This window comes from Macaca mulatta, chromosome 8, assembly GCF_049350105.2.
Source record: "Macaca mulatta isolate MMU2019108-1 chromosome 8, T2T-MMU8v2.0, whole genome shotgun sequence".
Lineage (NCBI taxonomy): Eukaryota > Metazoa > Chordata > Mammalia > Primates > Cercopithecidae > Macaca > Macaca mulatta.
The window spans coordinates 133,558,228-133,582,321 of record NC_133413.1 but is presented as its reverse complement, the minus strand read 5'-3'; the positions used below and the strand labels follow the sequence as shown (position 1 = coordinate 133,582,321).

At 44.5% G+C, this 24,094-nt stretch overlaps 1 protein-coding gene and 1 non-coding gene across 32 annotated transcripts in view; one reads left to right on the top strand and one right to left on the bottom strand.

The window, feature by feature from the left end:
• Positions 1 to 7,153: 7,153 nt before the first annotated feature.
• On the top strand, positions 7,154 to 7,226 carry TRNAM-CAU (transfer RNA methionine (anticodon CAU)). Its single transcript has one exon. It is a non-coding gene; the product is annotated as a tRNA-Met (tRNA).
• Positions 7,227 to 12,291: 5,065 nt separating this feature from the next.
• Positions 12,292 to 24,094, bottom strand: part of TBC1D31 (TBC1 domain family member 31) — a 72,137-nt gene continuing 60,334 nt past the window's right edge. For 15 of the 31 annotated variants that reach the window (XM_077943987.1, XM_077943983.1, XM_077943994.1 and 12 more), the window contains 5 exons: positions 23,520 to 23,660; positions 21,662 to 21,856; positions 19,251 to 19,389; positions 13,982 to 14,077; positions 12,292 to 12,639 (listed from right to left, as the gene is read on the bottom strand). In XM_077943987.1, coding sequence (XP_077800113.1) covers positions 12,506 to 12,639; positions 13,982 to 14,077; positions 19,251 to 19,389; positions 21,662 to 21,856; positions 23,520 to 23,660 — 705 coding nt within the window. In that variant the 3' untranslated portion in view covers positions 12,292 to 12,505. Of the gene's footprint in view, positions 12,640 to 13,981; positions 14,078 to 19,250; positions 19,390 to 20,792; positions 21,022 to 21,661; positions 21,857 to 23,519; positions 23,661 to 24,094 lie in introns of those variants that run through there. The other 16 variants (XM_077944003.1, XM_077943997.1, XM_077943991.1 and 13 more) reach the window with 3 other exon arrangements.

Sequence of the window (24,094 nt, the reverse complement as noted above, 5' to 3'; positions counted from 1 at the left end):
GAGACTCTGTACCCTCTGCCACATTAAGCTGAGTGTTTTTCCCTGCCCCACTGATGTTGAACTTGGCCATGTGACTTGCTTGGGCCAAGGGAGTTTTGATGTATGTAACCAGAGCAGGGGCCTTAAATGTGCCTCTTTGGCATGGCTTGGTTCCTTGGGCTGTTGTGACTCTTTCAGAAGAATATGCCTTAGTGAATGGCTGGTCCACGGAGAATGCGAAGACTTGAAGAGCAGACTGAACCCAGCCTCAGCCTGGAGCTGAACCCAGCTGATACACAGATCCATGAGCAAGAAAAAGACGTGCTTACCTGAAGCTGAGTGAAATAAGTCAGACACAAAGGGACAAATATGGCAAGCTTCTACTTATATAAAATATCTAGAATATATACATAGAGATGGAAAATAGATTAGAGGTTACCAGGGACTAAGGGAGGAGGAATGAGGAGTTATTGCTTAATGAGCACTGAGTTTCTGTCTGGGGTGATGAAAAAGTTTTGGAGCTAGAAAACAGCAATGGTTTCACAACGCTGTGAATGTACTTAGTGTCACTGAATTGTAAACTTTAAAAATGGTTAAAATGGTGAGGGATAAAAGACTATACTTTGGGTACACTCCTTCGGGTGATAGATGCACCAAAATCTCAGAAATCACTGCTTAACAACGTATCCATGTAACCAAAAACCACCTGTATCCCCCAAAGTATTGAAATAAAAAATTTTAAAAAATGGTTAAAATGGGCTGGGTGCGGTACCTCACACCTATAATCCCAGCACTTTGGGAGGCTGAGGTGGGCAAATGGCTTGAGCTTAGGAGTTCAAGATCAGCCTAAGCAACATGGCAAAAAAATCTGTCTCTGCAAAAAATACAAAAATTAACTGGCTGTGATGGCATGCACATGTGGTCCCAGCTACTTGGGAGGCTGAGGTGGGAGGATCGCTAAAGCTGGGGAGGTGGAGGTTGCAGTGAGCTGTCATCACACCACTGCACTCCAGCCTGGGTGACAGAGCAACACTCTGTCTTAAAAAAAAAAAAAAAAAAAAAAAGGTTAAAGTGATAAATTTTGTGTTACATATATTTACCACAATTTAAAAAATATATACTATAACCAAAATCATTTAATTGTACACTTAAAATGGGTGAATTATATGGTATGTGAATTATGTGTCAGTAAAGCTGTTTAAAAAATAAAAGGCCAGGTGTAGTGGCTCATGCCTGTAATCCCAGCACTTTGGGAGGCTGAGTATATATAAAACTGAGCATATGACATTTAAAAATATACCCAATGGGCCAGGCACAGGGATTTACACCTGTAATCCCAACACTTTGGGAGGCAGGCAGATCATGAGGTCAGGAGTTCGACACCAGCCTGACCAACATGGTGAAACCCCATCTCTACTAAAAATACAAAAATTAGCTGAGTGTGGTGATGCATGCCTGTAATCCCAGGTACTCAGGAGGCTGAGGCAGGAGAATTGCTTGAACCCGGGAGGTGGAGGTTGCAGTGAGCCAAGATTGCACCACTGCACTCTAACCTGGGTGACAAAGTGAGACTCCATCTCAAAAAAAAAAAAAAAAGAAAGAAAGAAAAAAGAAAAGAAAAGAGAAAGGAAAACACATGCTGCTGTTTAAGCCATTACGTTTCAGGTGGTTTGTTAAGCAGCACTAGCACAGTGACAGCTGACTTATACAGCATGGCTGTATGCATGTATTTTAGAATTAGTACATACTATTCGTGCAATTGAAAATAAGCAAAACCAGAATTTATTGCATTCCTCCGAACAGGCCCCTCTTTTCCCGCTTTCCTCCCCGGCAGTGGCACTGGAATGTTTCTGAACATTGCTCATCCCAATTTGGAGTGACTTGGCTTCTCTTGACAGCCAGGCCCAAGTCCTGCGTCTGTGGAACATGCCTCCACGTGGCTCCCTCCTTTGGCTCTCTGTAACCACCTGCAAAGATATGTTTTCATCGCCTGGGCCTGGATGGTTGCCTGGGTGTCCCAGGGGGTCTCCCTGCCTGGGTCCATCTGGCACTCTCAACAGGTTTCCATTAAGCTACCCTGCTCAGTCAGCCCGGGGTCCGCCTCCCAGAACACACACACATGCATACACAGAGATACACTTTCCACTCTGTAAAATGGGTTTCCAATAAACTCTATTTTTTGTTGCTTAGAGGCATGCTAGGTGATCAATGAACGCATTCAAACATAAAATATGTACTGTAGGGGGATAGTATTCTGTGGGGGGAATTAGAATGGAAATGAGTTCAAGGAGGCAATTAAATGTAAACTTTCCAAATGTTGGAAGATATATATGTATATATTTCTTTTTTTTCTTTTTTTTTCTTTTTTTTGAGACAGAGTCTCGCTCTGTCGCCCAGGCTGGAGTGCAGTGGCAGGATCTCAGCTCACTGCAAGCTCCGCCTCCCGGGTTTACGCCATTCTCCTGCCTCAGCCTCCCGAGTAGATGGGACTACAGGCGCCCGCCACCTCGCCCGGCTAGTTTTTTGTATTTTTTTTTTTTAGTAGAGACGAGGTTTCACCGTGTTAACCAGGATGGTCTCGATCTTCTGACCTCGTGATCCGCCCGTCTCGGCCTCCCAAAGTGCTGGGATTACAGGCTTGAGCCACCGCGCCCGGCCTATTTGTATATATTTCAAAATAGATTTTGGTTTGTATGGAATCCACAGGATATACAGATGTCATTGGGTACTTTTTGTCTTTGTGTGTGTGTGTGTCGGACTCTCACTCTGTCATTCAGGTTGGAGTGCAGTGGCAGGATCTCGGCTCACTGCAACCTCCGCCTCCCGGGTTCAAGCCATTCTCCTGCCTCAGCCTCCCGAGTAGCTGGGATTACAGGCACGTGCCACCACGCCCGAGTAATTTTTTTTAGTAGAGACGGGGTTTCACCATATTGGCCAGGCTGGTCTCAAACTTCCGACCTCAGGTGATCCGCCCGCCTCGGCCTCCCAAAGCATTGGGATTACAGGTGTGAGCCACTGCGCCCGGCCCATTGGGTATATTTTTAAATGTCATATTTACATACACTGGTAATTATGTCTTTTGCAATTGTTTATAATTAAACTGTTATGATATTAATATTATGAGAGGAGATGCACAGAAGTTTTTCAACATTATTTTAGGGTATGCACGTGAGGAAAATGATCTGGAAACTGCTGAGAAAGGGGGCGGTGATCGTTTGAACTTGGTCAGGTCGCCTGACCTTGAGTTTGAGTTTCGCTTGCCTAAGTGAAGGGCAATTGAAGCACTGAGCCCTTCAGGTTGCTCTAGGAGTGGAAGTAAATGAGCCACCGCAGGAAAGGCGCTTAGCTGGGAGGAAGGAGCACGTTCAGCCTGGGGAGGAGGATGGGAGAAGGAGGCAGATGAAGGCAATGGTGATCAGGATTTCGGCGGGAAGGTGACCTCCGACCTGGCTGACACAGGGCAAGGGAGAGATCTCCGTCTCTGTAGAGGGGCCTGAGGGCAGGACACATCAGGCCGAGAACTGCCCTTGCAAAGGCCTGGGGGCCGGAAGGTCTTGGTCGGGGAGCCCCGGCGCAGGCGCAGGCTGAGGCCCTCGGATCCCCAGCGGGTCCTCGGCATCAGTCACTCTCTGCGAGTCAGAGCTGAGGGTCACCGCCTGCAGGAGCCTCCGTGCGCGGCCCCACTCCCTCACCTGCGTCCCCGTGGGGAGGCGACCCTGACCGCCCTCATTCCGGACGCCAGCAGGGCTCCGGCAGCCAGCGGTCCCCTCCCGAGTCTCTGCTCCTGCCGGGACTCTGCAGGAGCGGGACCCCATCGCCGCGGCTGGGATGCCGTGAGAGTTTCATTCCACTCAAAGGCTCTTGGAAAATTCACTCGAAAGGTCTTGGAAAATTGGGGACATACATCTTTAAAAGCTGGAGACACTTTATGGAGCGGAGTATGTGCACCGCCCCCGCCCCAACTCCTGTTCTTCCTCCCCTCCCTGAGCAGGTCTGGGTGATGGCTGGGGATTCGCCATGGCGTGGGGATCCGGCGTGGTATCCTGCACCGGGTAGTGGCGCGGTGTGTCCCGAGGCTAATTTGGAAAAAGGCGAAACCTGAGGGGCGGCGGCGGCGAGCCCTCGGCACAGCGTCCCCTGGCGGCCGCCAGGCTCAGCCAGGTCTGAGAGCCGGGAGGTCGCCGGAAGAGCCGGGCCCAAGGCAGGATCAGCCCAGCTCCTCCAGGTAGCCTCCTCCTCCTTCTGCTCCTCCTCCTCCCATGCCCCCTTCCTTTCCCTCTTTCTTCTCGTCCTTCCCTCCTTCCCTTCTTCCACTCCCTCCTCCCTCTCCCTCCCCTCCTCTCCTCCTTTTTCTAATTCCTACAGTTCGTCTTTTAAATTAATGTATGTCAACATTTAAATAGGTTATAGATTAACATAGTTCAAGTATGTTTTTAAAAAACTGTTCAAAGGTATACAGTGAAAAGTCTTCATCCCAGAAAAGCTGTCAGTCAAATGTTAAAACTGAGGGACATTCTACAAAATACCTGACTAATATCCTCAGAACTGTCAAAGTCATCAAAACCCAGGAAGAGTCTGAGAAATTGTCACGGCCGAGAAGAGCCTAAGGAGACAGGACCATCAAATGTAATGTTGTGTCATGGATGAGGTCCTGGAGCAGAAAAACGGACATCTGGTGAAAACCAAGGAAATCCGAGTCAAGATGGACTTTAGTTAATGCATCAACACCGGTTCATTACTTGTAACAAACAACACATACCAACGACCGATGCTAATAATAGGGAACCCTGGGTGAAAGCTTTATGGAGACTCTTATTATCTTTGCAATATTTCTGTGACTGTAAAACTGTTTAGAAAATAAAGTTTATTTTTTTAAAGAGTCTTCATGTCACCCCTGCCTCCAACCATACAGTTTCCACCCCTCAGAGTATTAATTATTGATCTCAGCTTTTTTTGTTTTTTTGTTTTGTTTTGTTTTGTTTTTTTGAGACTGAGTTTCACTCTTGTTGCCCAGGCTGGAGTGCAGTGGCGGCATCTCGGCTCACTGCCACCTCCACCTCCCGGATTCAAGCGATTCTCCTGCCTCAGCCTCCCGAGTAGCTGGGATTACAGGCATGCACCACCATGCCCGGCTAATTTTGTATTTTTAGTAGAGATGGGGTTTCTTCCATATTGGTCAGGCTGGTCTTGAACTCTTGACCTCAGGTGATCCTCCCGCCTAGGCCTCCCAAAATGCTGGGATTACAGACGTGAGCCACTGCGTCCAGCGATCTTAGCTTTTTGTGTGCAAATACTAGCAGATGTAAACATCTACCCTTTTCTACAGAAATAGTCTCACACTCTGTTAGTTCTGCAATTGTGTTCTTCACTTATTTCATATCACAACATAGAGCATCCCTTTTTCTTGTTTACAGGCTGGACAGACCATTATGCCTGTGACCAGTTAGTTCCCTGTTGTACACTTGGGCTGTTTCCTTTTCCTTTTTTCTTTTTCATCCTGTTCAAATACGACTTCAGGGAATAACTGTGGCAGTGATGAGTCAATATGTTGGGTAGCTTGCCAGTCGTGGGACTGCTACGCCCGAAAGTGGGGCTGTTTGTAATTGTGGTAGACAGGACCATTGGGATTTAATCCGCAGGTCAATCAGCACCTCCTCGGGCCTGCAGATCTGGAAGAAGCAGCTAGATCTAGGTGACACTCCCAGTCCGCAGTCCGCAGAGGATGCCCCAGCAACCTTACCAGGGAGCAAGCCCCCTGGGTCGGATTCCCGCAGGGACGTGTGGATGCGCGCTTCCCCAAGGCTGGTAGAAGTCCTGAGCTTCCCACCATAGACCGTGGGATCCAGGAGCTTCCCGAGGACTGGGTGTCAGTCTCCGGGTCTGGGGTCCCGGCAACTTGCCCCACCTCCAACTCCTCCTTCCTCGCCCCACGGCCACCGGCCCGGCAGCTCCCAGTCCTTCTCCCACCCGGAGGTCGAGCAGGCCACACCCCCATCCACTCCGAGATTCCCCTTCCCCTACCCTCAGCAATTGTGGTGTCTGCTGTCAAGATGATATGTCCCCACCTGCTTGTACTCATACTGCCCTTTGCCCCCTTAACACCCCACCGTATCTCTCAAATTCTAGGTGATTAAAAAAATTCCTCCCCCAATATTTTCTAAGGAAAAACTTCAGACAAACGGAAAAGTTGATAGAGTTGTGCCGTGAATATCCGCACACCCACCTAGGTCCACACGAACCTCTCCCGACTCCCTGTCCTTCCGTCGGCCTGTCCATCACTTGTCCTTTCCCCGGGAGGCACCCAGACCCGCGGGCGTCCGCACACTCCCCCCAGGGGTCCCCACGCCCGGCCTTGCCCAGAGTTCTGTCTTAATTTCCTTTTTATAAGGTGAAATTTACATACAGCGAAACTTACAAATCCTCAGTGTGCTACAGTCTGGCTGATTTTACACAGTACGTGGAAGAGGCTTTTTTAAAATTATAATAGTTATGTATTCATCTGAACATGTGTTAGGGAAAAACCCTTACCTGTTTTCCATTTTCGATAGGGGCACGAAGTTTCCTTTAGCAATAATGTAGGTAAATGAGCTTATATAAAGGGCTGGGAGGAAGGGGAGGGGAGTGAAAGGGAAAGGAGAGCGTGCTTCCCAGTTAACATATTATTAACTCCCCGTTTCCACGGTTATTCCCTGAAGTCCTGTTTGAATAGCAAAAAGAAAAAAAAGGAAGAAAAATCAGAACCAGCTCAAGTGTGCAACAGGGCACTGGCCACAGGAAGGGTGTGTGTGTGTTTTCCAATCATTACGCATCTTCGCCCGAATCCTTGAGCCTGGGTTTGTTCCTGTGAAAGCAGCACCCAGCACTGGGCCGGGAACACAGTAGGTGCCTAATAAGTGTTTCATGCGTTCACGAGTGTGCAAACGGTTTGTACGCACTATACAAAAATAACGATTCACAATAGGAGGAAAAATTCCCCTTCTCCGTGTCGCCGCTACCCAGCGAGGCACTGACAAGCCAACCGCAGTGTTTGTTAATTGACAAACGGGACAGCAGCGGAACTAGAATTCCGAGTGCTCTGTACGGGATTTACAGCGGTGGTAAGAGTAAAACTGAGCATGCGCAGCACACCAGCCATATGGACTCATAATTCTCCGTCCAAAAACGCTTGCTAGGTGCCTCGTTAGCGCAGTAGGTAGCGCGTCAGTCTCATAATCTGAAGGTCGTGAGTTCGATCCTCACACGGGGCACAATACTTTTGTTTGCTGTCCTTACAGCCCCACCGAAAAGAAACGTTTTGTTTGCTGGTCAAAGTCCCGGGCTGAAAATAAGGAGGAAAGACGTATCTGCGTCGAGTATCCGGCGACCAGGTGAACCTGTTAAGAAGTGCCCCCGCCAAGACCACCCTCGCGCTGCGGCCCGAGTGCTCAGGAAAGAGCACTTGTGAGGACCTGGAGCAGCCCCCGACTCCTCGACCTGCCCTCTCCCTTGCCCTTGCTCTTCGGTACTGGCCGTCGCCGGGGGGTCGCGCACAGCTCTGAGTTACGGCGGGAGTCCAGGTGGTCACAGTCCAGGACGGCGCTGCGAGCGCGGCGGGGTTCAAGGCCGTCTAATGGAGGTAATAGAGGAGTGACTGGGAACACTGTGTGGGGCGGCAAGGAGGCTGCGGGATGGGTAAGCAGCATTCATGAGAGGCCAGCGGTGGGCACCGAACCTATCTGGAAATGGCAGGTCATGATAGGGTCTGGGGAGAGGGGTCTCAGGGAGGTCATGCAGGCGCTGGGATATACCATATGCCGGGGAGCTGTGTCAAGACTGCCTCTGAAACAGACGCTGCAACTGCGGTCCTCACCTACTACGTTCTTTCTAACCCAGCCATTCTCAAAGATCCGTCTCCCTTCTGCCCAGGTCAAATAGCGAATTAAATTACAATGGAATAGCTATAACTAGCCCTTCATCTTTCAATTCTTTGCTGGTGGCATGATTCTCTTCAGGTTCCTTGGGGATTTTTTTATTTTGTTTTGTTTTGTTTTTTTGAGACAGGGTCTCGCTCTGTTGCCCAGGTTGGACTGCAGTGGCATGGTCTTGGCTCACTGCAACCTCTGCCTCCCGGGTTCAGTCAATTGTCCTGTCTCAACCTCCCTAGTAGATGGGACTACAGGCAGGTGCCACCACACTCGGCTAATTCTTGTAGTTTTAGTAGAGACGGAGTTTCGCCACTTTGGCCAGGCTGGTCTCGAACTCCTGACCTCAGGTGATCCGCCCACCTCGGCCTCCCAAAGTGCTGGGATTACAGGTGTGAGCCACTGCGCCCAGCCCCTGGGGATAATTGTGATAACTTTCTACTAGCCAGGTTTACTATCCTGGTAAGGAGGACATGCCAGGGGCTTTCACTTGAATCTTTCTAGGATAATAGCTCTTACTCAATGGGTCTTAGTGCCAACAGGGAGATTCTGCCATTTTTCATGTATGTTTATTTCAGTGATATATTCAGGTACTCAGAAAATAACCACAGGTTGGTTTCATGGCCCTATTCACCCTCTGTAATTCAAACTTTGCTCAAGACTCCTTTGATTAACTGACCACCGTTAGTCCTGACTTTCACTGGTAGGCCACAGTAATTAGTGTCAATTCAGAACCCATGTTCAGTAATCCCTGGGAGATATGGGTGTTTTCTTTTCCCTAGTACACAACCCTTCAAGTAAATGGCAAGAGGTTTCTTTGGGAAAGGGTCAAAGAATACTCATAAGCACGTATATGTGGCACTGCTTCAGGGTCCTTCCTCAGGGAGACCTGGCCTCCCCTTCTATCAAGAGGCTTTAGATCTGGGAATCATTTTCATACTGGAAACTGGGTGACAGGTATGACGCTCCAAGGTGATGACTCGAGTCAGTTTTTTGGCTACCAGGTCTGGAGTTTTTCCTGTTACATATCTCAAGCAACATTTTAGTAGGCCACCTATCTATTTCATTCTTAGGGACAGTGTAGTCAATTATCAGTAGCCAAAAATCCTTTAATACTACTACCGCCCTGCTGCCCTTTACTGTAAATGGTTGTCTGGTAATTAAATGCTGCTACCTGGCCTCTGCTGCCTCCATTATCCCCACTGAAACCAGGGAGCACATCCATGGTGGTGGGATCTCTCGCCATCACGTCTTGTTGCATGAGCCACCACAGAGCTTTTCAGGTTTGTAGGTGCTCCCTTGCTCAGTGCCTTCATAAAGGAAGTTACTTTTGGACCCAGAGCATGGCATTGGGAGGTGAGTGAGGAGGCCAGATGTGATCAATCCACCCCTACATTCCTACTTCCCTGAGCTTTTGGAGACCTGCATCCACATCATGCCAGGGAAATTCTGGCATCTGTCTCATTAGATAGAGGCCAACATTGAGTCCACATTCCTGTTAGCCAACCAAGCAAACTGTGGAGCCACTTTCAATGGCATGAGCGTGGCAGTTATCAATCATCTCAGGTCTGCAGCGATGGGCTGGGCTCTTGAGGCATTTCTCCTTACAATGTGCATGATGCTGAGCTGTCAATAGAGGGTGCTGAGGGACACTGCAGGAGAAACAGGGCTTCTCTTCCTTGCTCCAGTGTTCTGTTTGGCTTACTCTTGCTTCATGGCCCACCAGTGGTGCGTGTGCATGGGGGACATCTAGTCGTGCTCTGCCCCATGTGCCTAGTGTGCACAATTGCTTTATGACTTCACAGTCCTGGCCCAATGACCACGTCACTATAGTCTTCCCAGTCTGGACACTGGCATGTTCCAGGCCTCACGCCAGCAGTGCCACCCTGACGCACTCTGAGCACCTGCCTGCTGGCCTGTTTGCCTGTGCCTGAGGGTGATTTCTTGTGGCCCTCTGGATATGGCCAGCCCGCACACCACCCTGACAAGCGAGGTCCTTATGCCCTGCCTCCCTGTGCATTTTTACCAGCCTCGGATTGTCTGTCCCCAGGAGAGTTGTTTCCTGCTGCCTGGGGACATGGACTACCCCTGGCCTCGCTAAGTCTGAGACCCTCCCCAATATCCAGTGGTCCGCAACCACACCTTCTTTGACCAGGTCTGAACCTAAGCCTCGGGGAGGGAGGAGCCTCCCCTCCGAGTCTGTCCTTCCTTGAGTGCTCTCCTCAGTCCTACGTACCCTGTAGAGTGCTCTTTACATCTTCATAGTTGCTCCCCATCATAGTTTAATAAGTCTTTACATTAAACTTTCCTCATCCAAATAACTGTGTGGTTTGCTTCCTGACTGGACCCAGACTGACAGAATGAGTTTAAACATTAAATCCAGACTCTCGGATAAGCACACCCGTGTTAATAAATTAAGCCTCATGCAGTCCTTGTAGTCAGCTGCTATAACGCCCCACATGCAATGGCTGTGGAAAGACCTTTAGCAAATGCTGAAATCTTGCTCAACCTGGGAGAATTCATACTAGAGAAAAACTCTATGAATGTAAATAAATTCGAAAAGGCCCCTAACCAACTTAACAGCTTATTTAGCACCACTGAATTCATATTGGAAAAAAACTTTCCAAAAGTAGCCAAATGTGGAGAGGGATTTAGCTGAAGCCCAACATTTAGCCAACATTGCAGAATTCACACCAGAGAGAAACTTTATGGATGTAATAAATATGAAAAGGCCTACAGGGACCGCTCTTCTTTAACAAACTCAACGGAGTAATGGAGAGAAACTTTTTAAATGTAGCCAAGAATTTTAGCCAAGTTCAGTCCTTATTCAATTCCAGAGAATTCACATTATAAAGAAATTGAAGATTGAAGATATAATGTCAAGAAGCAGGAAGAGATAATCAGAAATGTATTTTATATATTTCATTAAATGTGATAACCTTTGCAATACCAACCAAGCTCATATGACTGAGGCGCTTCAACCAAGTATCTGAAATCTGCTAAGGCAGTGATTTTATCAAGATTATCGGAGAAATGTAGGCTCAGAGAAAACTGGAAGCATGTGATAAAAACTTCATTTGGGTGAGAGCATTCATAGTGTACTTTCACTGGATGAACAGGAACTCTTTTCAAAAATTAACTACTGCAGTTCTAGATATAAAAAAGAGGGTTTTGTATGTGTATGTGGTATGTGTAGCTGCAAAACAGACCTGACTGGGTATAAATCCTAGTAAAAGAGGACCTGAAATAGAGGTAAAAAACTGCAATAGACAGCTGTTTCTGGGTGGCAGAATCACAGAATTTCAGAATTTCGATGCTTTCCGGTGAGCAAGCAATTCTAGTCTACCAAAGTTTCCATCACGCTCTACGTATTCTATATCCTGGGATTCCTGTTGTCACACCAGCTTGGTCCACGCAGGCATATGTTTGCAGCCACCTAAAAATGTACAGAAAACTAGGCTGAGGAAGATACTCTTGGGAAACCAATGCTGTATGTAATGCCAGGATATCATTTTAGAACTTTGCTTATTGGGCAAAAGAGAGCACTTTGCTGAAAATATTTGATTAACCATAAGATTATGCTTCGTGGCACCAGAGAAAATAATTACTACTACATATTGTACACTTACTATGTGTCAAGCACTGGGCCAGGAACTTTTTAGGCCTGATCTCTTTTTTTTTTTTTTTTTTTTTCAGATGGAGTCTCACTCTGTCGCCCAGACTGGAGTGCGGTGGCGTGATCTTGGCTCACTGCAACCTCTGCCTCCTGGGTTCAAGCGATTCTCCTGCCTCAGCCTTCTGAGTAGGTGGGATTACAGGTGTGTGCCACCACGCCCGGCTAATTTTTGTAATTTTAGTAGAGAAAGAGTTTCGCCATGTTGGCCAGGCTGGTCTCGGACTCCTGACCTCAAGTGATCCACCTGCCTCAGCCTCCCAAAGCACTGGTATTACAGTTGTGAGCCACCATGTCCGGCCTGGCTGACCTTACTTAATCCTCATATCAAGTATTTCTACCCTTCTTTCAGCGAGTAAGGTTCGGGAGGTCACAAGCAGCCCCACTGTGGAGCCAGGAAGCGGAGGGACGGAGGAAGAGCAGTCGGTGCTGCCAGAAGAAGTAGGCAGAGGGCAGAAGGAGCTGGGCCAGAGATGAGATGTTGCGAGTCTGGTGGGGTCCCTGACAAAGATGAGGTCCCGCTGGCCGAGGCAGGGGTGGGCAGGAAGGTGGTGATGGAGACCACTCCAGGCTGCTGGTGCTCTCCACCTGCTGCTGAGTTCTCTCTCAGTCCAGGCTATAGAGCTGTTGAGATCATTTCCTGTTCTTTATTTCTCCATTCATCCTTAAGATAAACCTTTATCAACTAAAGTTACTGATGTTTACGCCGGTCCCTGCAACCTGAAAGCTTAACACAGCTTTAACCGTTTCTAAAACATTTTTATTGTAAAAAGTACAATAAGCCATTTACAAGCTGAAAAGTATCAGAATTAAATAACACATAATTTTTATAGACACATTTTTCTGTACAAAGGGCTGATCTTTATAGGAATTTTAAATAAATAATCTAAAAATCAGTGTCACTGATTGCAAAATAGGTCTCTCTCTCGACTGTCTCAAGCTGAGGTGCCTTCTACGCAGCCAGAAGATGAGGGGTTTGACATCTGTGACGAGCCTGGGCAGTGAGTCTCTGACGAAGATTCCTCACTTTCTGGATAAGATTCTGTTCCGTGGTGTCCCATTCTACTGCTCTTCTATTTAAAGAAACTTGAAAATGAAATTTAAAATTTAGAAAAGCTGAGTTTTCTGATGTTAGCAATGATACAGCATTTATTTTAAAGATAAATGTGCTGTAAAAATAAATAATGAAATGCAATTCTAAAACCCAAATTTTACATATTACCTGGCCCTAGGTGGTTCCATTTACAAGCCAAATAATTATTTGTTGGACCGAATGAATGCTAACAGAGAACTTCTCTGCTTTGAAATACTTGGGATATAAACAATCTTTCTGAAAAACTGTTTTTCCTCCCAAAGAAATCCAGCTTTTATGCTTTTGTATTTTGCTGCCAAATAACCTAAGGTTACCAAATAACCATTTTAAAATTTAGAATTATCTAGTTAAAAATTTAAGTTTTGATATGTCAGAATAGAGAATCTCTCTATAGCTGAGAATCTCTCATACTTCATCTGACTCTTGAATGATTTTTGGTTTAATTCATATTCTGGCACAGAATTTATAGATGCATGTAAAAATATGAGTTAGCAAAAATATTTTACACAATACTGGAATCTCCTGACTTGGTATGAGGTATATTTCTTATAAAGCTCTTCTTTTTGGGACATTGTATAAAAGAACTCAGAAGATCTTGTTAAATTCTGCTTCACCTATATGGCAGTTTTATTGAAAACAATTAGTTGAAAGAAAGTTGAACAGAGTGTCTTGTCTCCTCCTCCCTTTTAAGAATAAATAATACACTTTACTGGGAAGACTGTTAGCTTCTTTATGGATGGCCTAATGCTGTGACTACATTTCTGTAAGATGTTTCTACTCTGTCCCTTCTAAAAAACCCAAAACCTTCCAATGAACCACGTCCAGGGATCAAAACTCAGCATGAAGCCATTTGCCTTTGGCAGTTCTACTGCTGGTAGGGCCCAGAATTCCACTGGAGTGCCCAGCATGTTTTCAATGGTTGCTGGAGGGCACCCAGCCCAGATGAACAGAGTTAAGAAAATTCAACTATGCAATAGCTTTGAAAAACAACGCTGAGATTTTTTTCATAAGGATGTCAAATTAGTTATTAATTTCATATTATCAATCTAGTTAGAGACTTCTGTTAGAACCTCCAACTACGTTTTTGGGCAGCAGCGCTGGTGCTCAAGAAATGGAGTGGCTTTAGTGGATTCACATTTTCTTTACTTGGAATTTGGTCTGCACCCAGTTTTCCCACTGGGAAATATGAGAGAATCTTGCTGCCTCCCTTTTAGGATTTTCATTATCAGTGCCCTGGGAAAATGGCATCCACATGCTATAAACATAATTTACACCACAATTTTGCTTAAATATCGTTACATTTAAAATGGCAGAATAATTTTCTTATCAACTTACTCTGCGTTGAGGGATGCATTTCAGAAGAGTCATTTAAATGTGAGGTTCTAGGCAAACAGCTTGCGTCCTCCTGTTCGTTTTGGAACCTGGGTTCTTCTGTTATAAAAGTGAGGAGATCAAGATGATGTTTGGGAGTGAGTAGAAAGGCTTACTAATTCCAAATGGTCCCTAGTAAGTTAAAATCACCAAGGATGGCTAAAAACTCCTTTCTTTTCTATTTTAAGAAGAATGCTGTCAACATTCAAAAGGCAAGGAAGTGTCATTAGTGAGAATTAAGAGCTGAGCTGATTTCTGTAAAACATACTTCAAAAACAGTTTCAGCTAAAACACAAAGCCAACAAACTCAAACATATGGATATTAAGATAGAGATTATGAAATGTGATTAGCAAAGCTTCCCTGGAAATGATTGTGAGCTGATCACTACTGGTTTTAGACAGGCAGGGCCTCATCAAAACATTCAGCCAATCAGAGCCAGCCACAGGCAAGTTTGACCTGAAACCTTCTTAGAGTAGCAGGCAGAGCAGTGCCCTAGCAACCGGTGGTGCCTCCCGGTACTTTTATCAACTACTCTCCTCATCTAAAAACTTACACTCACCCTCAGCCGTGGTTTTACTGTTTCCTAACTCCTACAGCAGCACATCCAGTATGACACCAAGGTGATTTTAAAAACATTTGCATCCTGACATTGCTTGTAATGGTCCCTTCCTTCTACTCCCACCACTAGCGTCTAAGCCTCCATGTGTCGAGCCCAGAATGCTGGGAGTCTCATTGAACCGGTAAGATGTCTGCCTTTTACCTCTCTAAAAAGCTTTAGATAACGGTTTTAACTCACAGTTTTAGCTCAATGAGTCATTAAGGTAATGTGACTAATCACCAAATGACTAATTTGAACTGGTGGGGGACTGGAATCTAGGAGTCATCTTCAAACCTCTGAAGGGCTGGACATGGTGGAGGTAGTAAACATAGCCTGCAATCTGCACTGTTCAGAGAACAGAGAAAAGAGAAAGCAGATTGAACTATTTTACGAAAAAATAACACTTCTTTTTTTTTTAGATGGAATCTCGCTGTCACCCCAGGCTGGAGTGCAGTGGCGTGATCTCAGCTCACTGCAACCTCCACCTGCTGGGTTCAAGCGATTCTCCTGCCTCAGTCTCCAGAGTAGCTGAGATTACAGGTGCGCGCCACCATGCCCGGCTATTTTTAGTAGAGACGAGGTTTCACCATGTTGGCCAGGTTGGTCATGTTGGCCATGTCAGCCAGGTCGAACTACTGACCTCAGGCAATCCACCCGCCTGCCTCCCAAAGTGCTGGGATTACAGGTGTGAGCCACTGCGCCTGGCCAGAAATAACTTTGAAATAAAATACTTGTAGCAAATGGACTAAGGTCATAAACTTCCCAGTCTACCAGCATTTTGGCCCAAGCAGCCTGGCCACTGCTATACCTGCTGCACAGATAAGATGGGAATCAGGTGTGGTTCCTCAGATCTTTTTAAAGTTTCTTTATTTTTCAGAGACAGAGTCTCACTACGTTGCCCAGGCTGGTCTTGAACTCCTGGGTTCAAGCCATCCTTCCGCCTCAGCCTCCCAAATTGCTAGGATTACAGGTGCCCCTGTGCCCAGCCAGAGCTGAGATCTCACAGCTCCCTCTCATCTGTCCTCCAAAATTCAACCTGCCCACTCCTGTTCAGTTCATCTTCCCAAAGGGCTATGTTGTAAATATTATCTCTGTTCAAACAACTAATGATTTCCTTTTGTCTCCAGCAATGTTTCAAACACTGGCTGGGGAGATTCACCCGTGAAACTTTAAAACAAAACTAGCTCCCTAGTTTCTACCCTAGAGCTACCGATGGAATTATTACTATTATTAGACCTACTGAATGAAATCACTATTGGTGAGGTCTTGAACATATGTATTTTTTGAACATGTATGGGTTTTTTTTTTTTTTTTTTTTGAGACAGAGTCTCACTCTGTAGCCCAGGCTGTAGTGCAGTGGCGAGATCTTGGCTCACTGCAACCTCCGCCTCCTGGGTTCAAGCAATTCTCCTGCCTCAGCCTCCTGAGTAGCTGGTATTACAGGTGTGTACCACTACTCCTGACTAATTTTTGTATTTTTAGTAGAAACAGGTTTTCACCATATTGGCCAGGCTGGTCTCAAACTCCCAACCTTGTGATCTGCCCATCTTGGCCTCCCAAAGTACTGGGATTACAGGAGTGAGCCGCCTGGCCCAAAAATGTCATTTTCTTAATGGTAGGTGATTGCCTCCTGGTTTTAGGATTAAATGAATCTGATTAAATCTATATACCCTGATTAAGAAAATGACTGACAGATCATTCAGTCATAAACTTAAGACTTTTGAAAACTGGATGTTTATTAATCAAATTCTCTCCAGTGGTGAAATTTAGCAACGTTCAAAAATATACACGGTTGACTGGTCTGACAAAAAAATTTAGCTAGCATGGAAGGAAGACATCATGGAGGCAGAGGGGCAAACGTGTAGGAAAACCACTGATGAGGAAAGGGAAAGCTTTTTTTTTTTTTTTTTTTTTTTTTTTTACAGTTTCTTACCTTTCTCTATTTCTACATAGATAGCGCTCTAAATATTTTCTATTTTTATTTCTAAAACAAGGGTAAGGCTGGGCGTGGGGGCTCATGCCTGTAATCCCAGCACTTTGGGAGAGCCAGGCAGGAGGATCACGAGGTCAAGAGATCGAGACCATCCTGGCCAACATGGTGAAACTCTGTCTCTACTAAGAACACAAAAATTAGCCGGGTGCGGTGGTGGGCGCCTGTTATCCCAGCTACTTGGGAGGCTGAGGCAGGGGAATTGCTTGAACCTGGGAGGCGGAGGTTGCAGTGAGCTGAGATCGCGCCACTGTACTCCAGCCTGGCGACAGAGTGAGACTCCGTCTCACAAAAACAGACAAACACACACACACAAAATCAAGGGTAAGTGTGAGAGGGTGAGGGAGAAGTGACAGCTCCCATGGTTGTTATCTTTTGTAAGCCAGTTTTAAATATTTAATTTGTGCAGGGTCACATTCTACTCTTCTCCACTTCCCCGAAGTACCCTTGGTGCTATCTGGGACCACTAAAGCTCAAATATGAGCGGTAATGAGGGGTTTTAAAAGCAGGCATGATTTGGCCGGGTGAGGTATAATCCCAGCACTTTGGGAGACCAAAGCAGCCAGATCACTTGAAGCCAGGAGTTCGAGACAAGCCTGGGCAACGTGACAAAACCCCATTTCTACTAAAGATTAGCTGGGCATGGTAGCATGCGCCTGTAGTCCCAGCTACTCAGGAGGCTGAGGCAGGAGAATCGCTTGAATGCAGGAGGCAGAGGTTGCAGTAAGCCAAGATTGTGCCACTGCACACCAACCTGGGCAATGGAGTGAAGTTCTGTCTTTAAAAAAAAAAAAAAAAGTAGGCATAATTAAATGACCTAAACTATATTTTCACTCTTCAAATTTGTGAAATGGAAAAGTAATGCACACAGCATATTCATGAAGCCAAAAACTGGAAAGAATCCAAATGTCCCATCAACTGATGACTAGATTGAAAAAACATGTAATATCCACACAATGGAATATTATTCAGCAATAAAAAGGAATGAAGTGCTGATATATGCTACAACATGGTTGAATCTCAAGACATTATGCCAAGTACAAGAAACCAGACACAGAAGACCATATATTACATGCATTTGCATGAAATTTCCTGAATAGGTGAATGGACACAAGGTGGTGAGTGGTTGCCAAGGGCTTGGGGGAGTGAGTGGAAATGGGGAGTGACTGCTAACAGGTACTGGGTTTATTTTGGAGTGCTGAAAAATCCTCTAAATTTTCTTGTGGTGATGGCTGCACGACTCTGTAAGTGTATTTTTTAGTACATGATAATATAATGCCATTGAATAATACACTTTAAGTAGGTGAATTAGGCTGTGTGCAGTGCTGGGCACTCCTGTAATCCCAGCACTTTGGGAGGCTGAGGCAGGTGGATCCCTGAGGTCAAGAGTTTGAGACCAGCATGGCCAACATGGCGAAACCCCATCTCTACTAAAAATACAAAAATTAGCCAGGCATGGTGGCTTGGGACTGTAATCCCAGTTACTCCGGAGGCCGAGGCATGAGAATCACTTGAATCCGGGAGGTGGAGGTTGCAGTGAGCCGAGATCATGCCACTGCACTCACTCCAGCCTGGGACACAAGAGCGAAACTCTGTCTCAAAAAAAAAAATAAATAAATAAATAAAAAGGTGAATTATAGGGCATGTGAATTATGTATCAACAAAGCTATTATTTTAAAAAGCAACCTATTCACATTATAAAAGGCAACATAGTAAAATAAAAGTGCCTTGTTAACTGTACTCTAGAATTTTATGGAAAACTTTTTTTTTTTTTTTTTTTTTTTTTAAAGAGACAGGGTCTTGTCTGTTGCCCAGGCTAGAGTTCAGTGGCATGATAATAGCTCACTGCAGCCTCAAACTCCTGGTCTCAAAGAGATCCTCCTGCCTCAGCCTCCAGAGTATTTTAGAGTTTTAAATTATAATTTTGATTTTTCAGTTGATGCCACTATAAGCCTTGTACTGAAACCTAGTGTTGGATCAGATCCTATGAGAAGTTGCCCTGTGGTACTTGAATATACTGTTGTTCTGAGGACCAGCTTTTGGCAAAGCACATATTTCACCTTGGAACAACAGAATCAAACAGAACTCCATAGGACAGTCTGCACAAACTTTTTCCTCCACTGGGACTCTGTTTTTGTAATAGTCCCTCCTCAGCCCACCCTTTCCCACCAAAAATATAGTAACCGGTGATCACCTTTTACTTGAGCAGTAGATTGAATAGAAGTGCCAAAATACATCCCAATAATTTATTCATTGGCCAGGCACAGTGGCTCACGCCTATAATCCCAGCACTTCGGGAGGCCAAGGCGGGAGGATGGTTTAAACCCAGCAGGTTGAGACCAACTTGGGCAACATAGTGAGATCTCATCTCTACAAATAATTTAACAGATTAGCTGGGTGTGGGGATGCACGCCTGTGGTCCCAGCTACTTGGGAGGCTGAGATGGGAGAACTGCTTGAGCTCAGGAGGTTGAGGCTGCACTGAGCCATGATTGCATCACTACACTCCAGCCTGGGTGACAGAACAAGACCCTGTCTCAAAAAAAAAAAAAAAAAAAAAAAAAAAAAAAAAAATCATAATAATAGACCCTACTAAAAGAATAAATCTGTAACATCATGGAGAGAAAGGCCTCTCAGACACTCACCTTTATGACATGGATTTTCAGCATGTTCTACAGCTGCATTTATCTCTTGCTTTAAAAACCACTTTCTAGATGCATCTGAAAGAGCAGACGCTTTCTTTGCTGATCTCAAACAGAACTCTTTTCCTTCAGCTTCCTTCCACTAAATTCAAATAAATGGAAAAAAAAATTACATAAAAAGTATAGTAATACACATCTCACAGTAGAATGAGCCCCTTCTGTCTTCTCTATCCACTTTCCTTTATATTCCCATGGCAAGTAGGATCCGTTTGGTGTTATGGTAATTGGGGTGCCTGTGTTGGCCCAAGGCTATTAGGAGCCTTGAAAGCAGAGGCAGGTTTTATCCAACCCGCAGTACTACAGAGTGCCACAAAGCACACAACTATATCCCAATAGTTGCTGAAATAATAATGCATTTCAGTAAGTTTCAAATCTCAAATCTTACAAGACTAAGCTAGGTTTGTATTCGTGGCAATTGCATTTTATTTAATTTGAATGCTACATCTTAATAATAAAATCTACAAAATTCAGAGAATGAACTCTTTGCCCAGCTCTCGTCCACATGATGACCACAGGGAAGTCAAGTGATTTCTATTCACCCCTATTTTCTTCTCCATAAAATGGGAAAATAATAATCTTAAAATTAGCTCAGAAGGTAACTAAAATATATTTAAAATCCAACTCCTAAAGTTTGCCAAAATTCTGGAAAAGCTACAGCTTTTACATGGAAACACATTATTTTTATGTTATAGAAATAATGCATTAAATAACAAAAACTTTAAAAAAAATCACAAAATAGGAGGGCAAGGAAGGATCACAGATATCCATCCCTTTCATGTTACTGATGAGGGGGCTGATTCTGAGCAGCTTCCCAAGGCCACGCAGTGGTCAAATCAGCTTTATAACACAGGACACTAGATAGACAGAAGGAAGGATTTCTGCAGAACGTGAAAGGCCCTTACAATGATTCTCAGTCAACTCTCAAAAATACCATTTTACCCAAAGTCCAGCAGCAGTGAATTTCACACAGTCTAGCCCTAGTGTCAGCAATGTTTATGTTGAGAATGTGAGTTTCCACCCCAGTTTTCCTGAGAACAGCCTCAGGGTTCTGGGTATTACTCCCACCCTCTCCAAGCCCTTCTTCCTGTCCTAGAATGAAAGGGTTATAAGATAAGGCTCCATGCCACTGGGATGGGGTAGGAGGAAAACGAATCTGGAATAGTGACTTGAAGGAAATACACTGTAAGAAGCCAGCTTTCAGAATAGACACTGTGATACAGCAACAGAGAGAAGCAATTAAGCCAGGTATCTAGATCTTGATCTTTCCCCAGCTCCTCAGTGTCCTTACAAAAGTCTATGGTACCTGCAAAAATATCTCCAGAGCACAGATCCCAGAGTCTTTGGAAGGAGCAACCAAAAGATAGACACGTGTGACATATACTATTAATTACCTCCTCGGACTCCATTCTTTGATTCTTCTTTAGGAATAGAATCTTTTGTTTTTATTTTTAGCTATCCTATTAACTGATAGGAAAAGAATCTTAATTTTATTTGGGATGATAATGCTCCCTGTGAAGAATATTATTTTTCTCAGCATCCTTTGCTGACAAATGTGGCTCGAAATATGATGTGGGACTCCTGGAAAGAAGTTAGAAGGGAGTGTGACTCAGGTGGGAGGCAGAACATTCGCACTTGTGCTCTCCCTTCTCCCTGCTGTCTGCAGTGGGTATGTGATGGCTGGAACTCCAGGAGTCATCTTGGATGGTCAGGTAACCTTGAAAATGAAAGCCATACACTAAGAAGAAGTGCAGAAAGGCTGAAAGAGGACATTTCCCTGATAACGGTGGAGCCCCAGTACTAACCCTGGACTCCCTACCTCCAGACTATATATCTATCCTGTTCCTAGTCACTGTAGTGTGGGGTTTTGTTACTAGCAGCTACAGACCATTTCTACCTATTCAGCATCTTTTACATTGTAAGTATAAAGAATGAGCTAAATTAAAGCACTAATATTATTCAAGCAGCCAGAACAAAAATCCAGGAAGTTGAGAAATTGAAGCACACTAATGTAAATGAGAAAGACGCTTAATCATTTTTTTGTAGAATCAATATTAGATGACTTCTCTGACAAACACCTATTAAAATCAGATTATCTCTTCCAGCAAGAATGACTTGGTTTGACGCTTTTGTCATTTGACTCTGTGCTACTTCAAAATTTCAGTGCTTAGGCTGGGTAAAGGGGCTGACGTCTGTAATCCCAGCACTTTGGGAGGCTGATGCAGGGGGATCGCTTAAGGCCCGGAGTTCGAATTTTGAGGCTGTTCAACCAAGTGAGACTCTGTCTCTTTAAAAAAAAGAAAAAACAAAAAAACCCAATGCTTGATATAACAAAAAGCTGATAACACTAGTTTTACCTTCTTGGCTTCCTGCTCCACCATTGCATTTAATATCTCTATTTCTTTCCTTCTGTTTTCCCTAAGGAGTTTGGCTACTTCCTGGTAACATTTGTTTCGTTGTAGATCATCACATTTTTGTTTATGTAAAGACTGAATCTGCCAGTCAGTATTTAGGCATGCTTGTTCAGCCTTTGCCAAATTTTCTTTAATCACCTAGGAAAAAGTTATATATTTCAGAAACAAGGTCAGACTGCTAACATATAAAATGAAGGTATAACCATTCAATGTATCCACATGTCTAGGGCGGTTGTTCACAACTCTGGCTGCATATTAGCATCACCTGGGAGTGTTTAAAATAAGCTAATGTCTGGGCCTCACCACAAGCCAATTAAACCAATCACTGGACAGCTGGGTACTGGCACCTTTAAAAAACTCTTCAAGTAGAAATTAGCTGGGTGTGGTGACGGGTGCCTGTAGTCACAGCTACTAGGGAGGCTGAGGCAGGAGAATTGCTTGAACCCAGGAGGCGGAGGTTGCAGTGAGCTGAGATCATGCCACTGCACTCCAGCCTGGGTGACAGAATAGGACTCAGTCTCTACATTAAAAAAAAAAAAAAAAAGCTCTTCAAGTGATTCTAATTTACAGCCAAGGTTAAGAACTTATCAGCTAGGGGATGGGTGGGATTCAACAATTTCCATGTTTTCAGCACTCTGAAGAAGAGCCCATTTTAACAGACTGGACGAAAGCCTATTAAAAAAAAAAGGAATATCTTGAGGAAATCACCTAAGAGACTGTTGTAGAACAGAAGGTATCTACTGTACACTATTCCTGGTTTTCGGAACAGGAGCAGACCGGTACACATACCCATTTAACATTGTGTTAAAGACGTAATAGAGAAAGCTCTTCTTTGAAAGTCTCAAGTTCTATTTCAATTCACTTAAGTCAGCATTTCTGAAAGCGTACTCCATAAGAAATTCTCTGAAATACATCTGGGAAATTTTCTTAAATATTCACAAATGTACAGTATCCTCAAATTTGGCATGAAAAATACCTCACTTTAAGACAGCATTTCCAATACTTACTTGACCATCCCCCATCTTATTGAATAATAGTTAATAGTCCACACAATACACTTGGAAGTGCTGGCTTACATACCAGGCAGGGACCTGATGCTTTGAACCTAATCAACTCAGGGACAGTTTTCAGAGGCAGAACATAGAAGGACAGTATAATTTGTTTTGTTTTGTTTTGTTTTTTGAGACGGAGTCTCCCTCTGTCGCCCAGGCTGGAGTGCAGTGGCTGGATCTCAGCTCACTGCAAGCTCCGCCTCCCGGGTTCACGCCTTTCTCCTGCCTCAGCCTCCCAAGTAGCTGGGACTACAGGCGCCCGCCACCTTGCCCGGCTATTTTTTTGTATTTTTTAGTAGAGACGGGGTTTCACCGTATTAGCCAGGATGGTCTCATCTTCTGACCTCGTGATCCGCCCGTCTCGGCCTCCCAAAGTGCTGGGATTACAGGCTTGAGCCACCACGCCTGGCCAGGACAGTATAATTTGTAAAGTCACTATTCCTTTGTATTTTCTTCTAAGTCACTACTCCTTCGTATTTTCTTGTAAGTCACTATTCCTTTGTATTTTCTTTGAGGAAATTCCTTTGTATTTCCTCAAACTGTAGGAAAAAGACATGCATATGATTGTCAGTGAAGTAAACATCCTATATATAAAAGGAAACAATGTGAGATTCTAGGAACTGTGACAACTGAAGCAAAGAAACAAACTAATTCAACTTTACAGAGTTTAATTTCGATTTTGTTCTCTTAAGAGGGTGACAGATGAAAATTTCTCTTCTGCATATACACTAAATGGATCGTATTTTTACCTTCTGAGTTTTCTGACTCTGTGTTTCACCTGCTTCTATCAGCTTATGAAACATGTGTTCTTCAAGATCCACTTTTCGTCTATAGGCATCTGCATCTGCTCGCATTTCTTTTGCAACAGCTGCTTGATTTTCAGTAAGATTCTGTTAAAATCATTTGTAAAAAAAAAAACAACAAAAAAACCCACTGATTTATATAATGCTAGAATACAAAAACAACTTTTTTCAGAATAGTAATATGCACACAAATAAAAGCTGCAATCATCTAATTTTCAAAGTAAAATGCGAAGACTGGAGAGATCAGCAAAAATGGCAGAGTAAGGACCCCTGGAAATCCTCTCAACCATAAAAGCATTGAGAACATGGATTAAAAAACAAGTCAAAATGAACTTTTTCAGCATTCTGGAAATTAACCAAAGGCTTGGAGCTATCTGGGGAGCATTTACTTATAAAAATGGCTGAATCTTAGTAAAAACAGCTAGCTCTCTGACATTTCATCTTGCATTTTTCCTGTTCCCACCCCACTCCCAAGCTATGCATTAGTCTTTTTTTTTGTTTTGTTTTGAGACAGAGTCTCA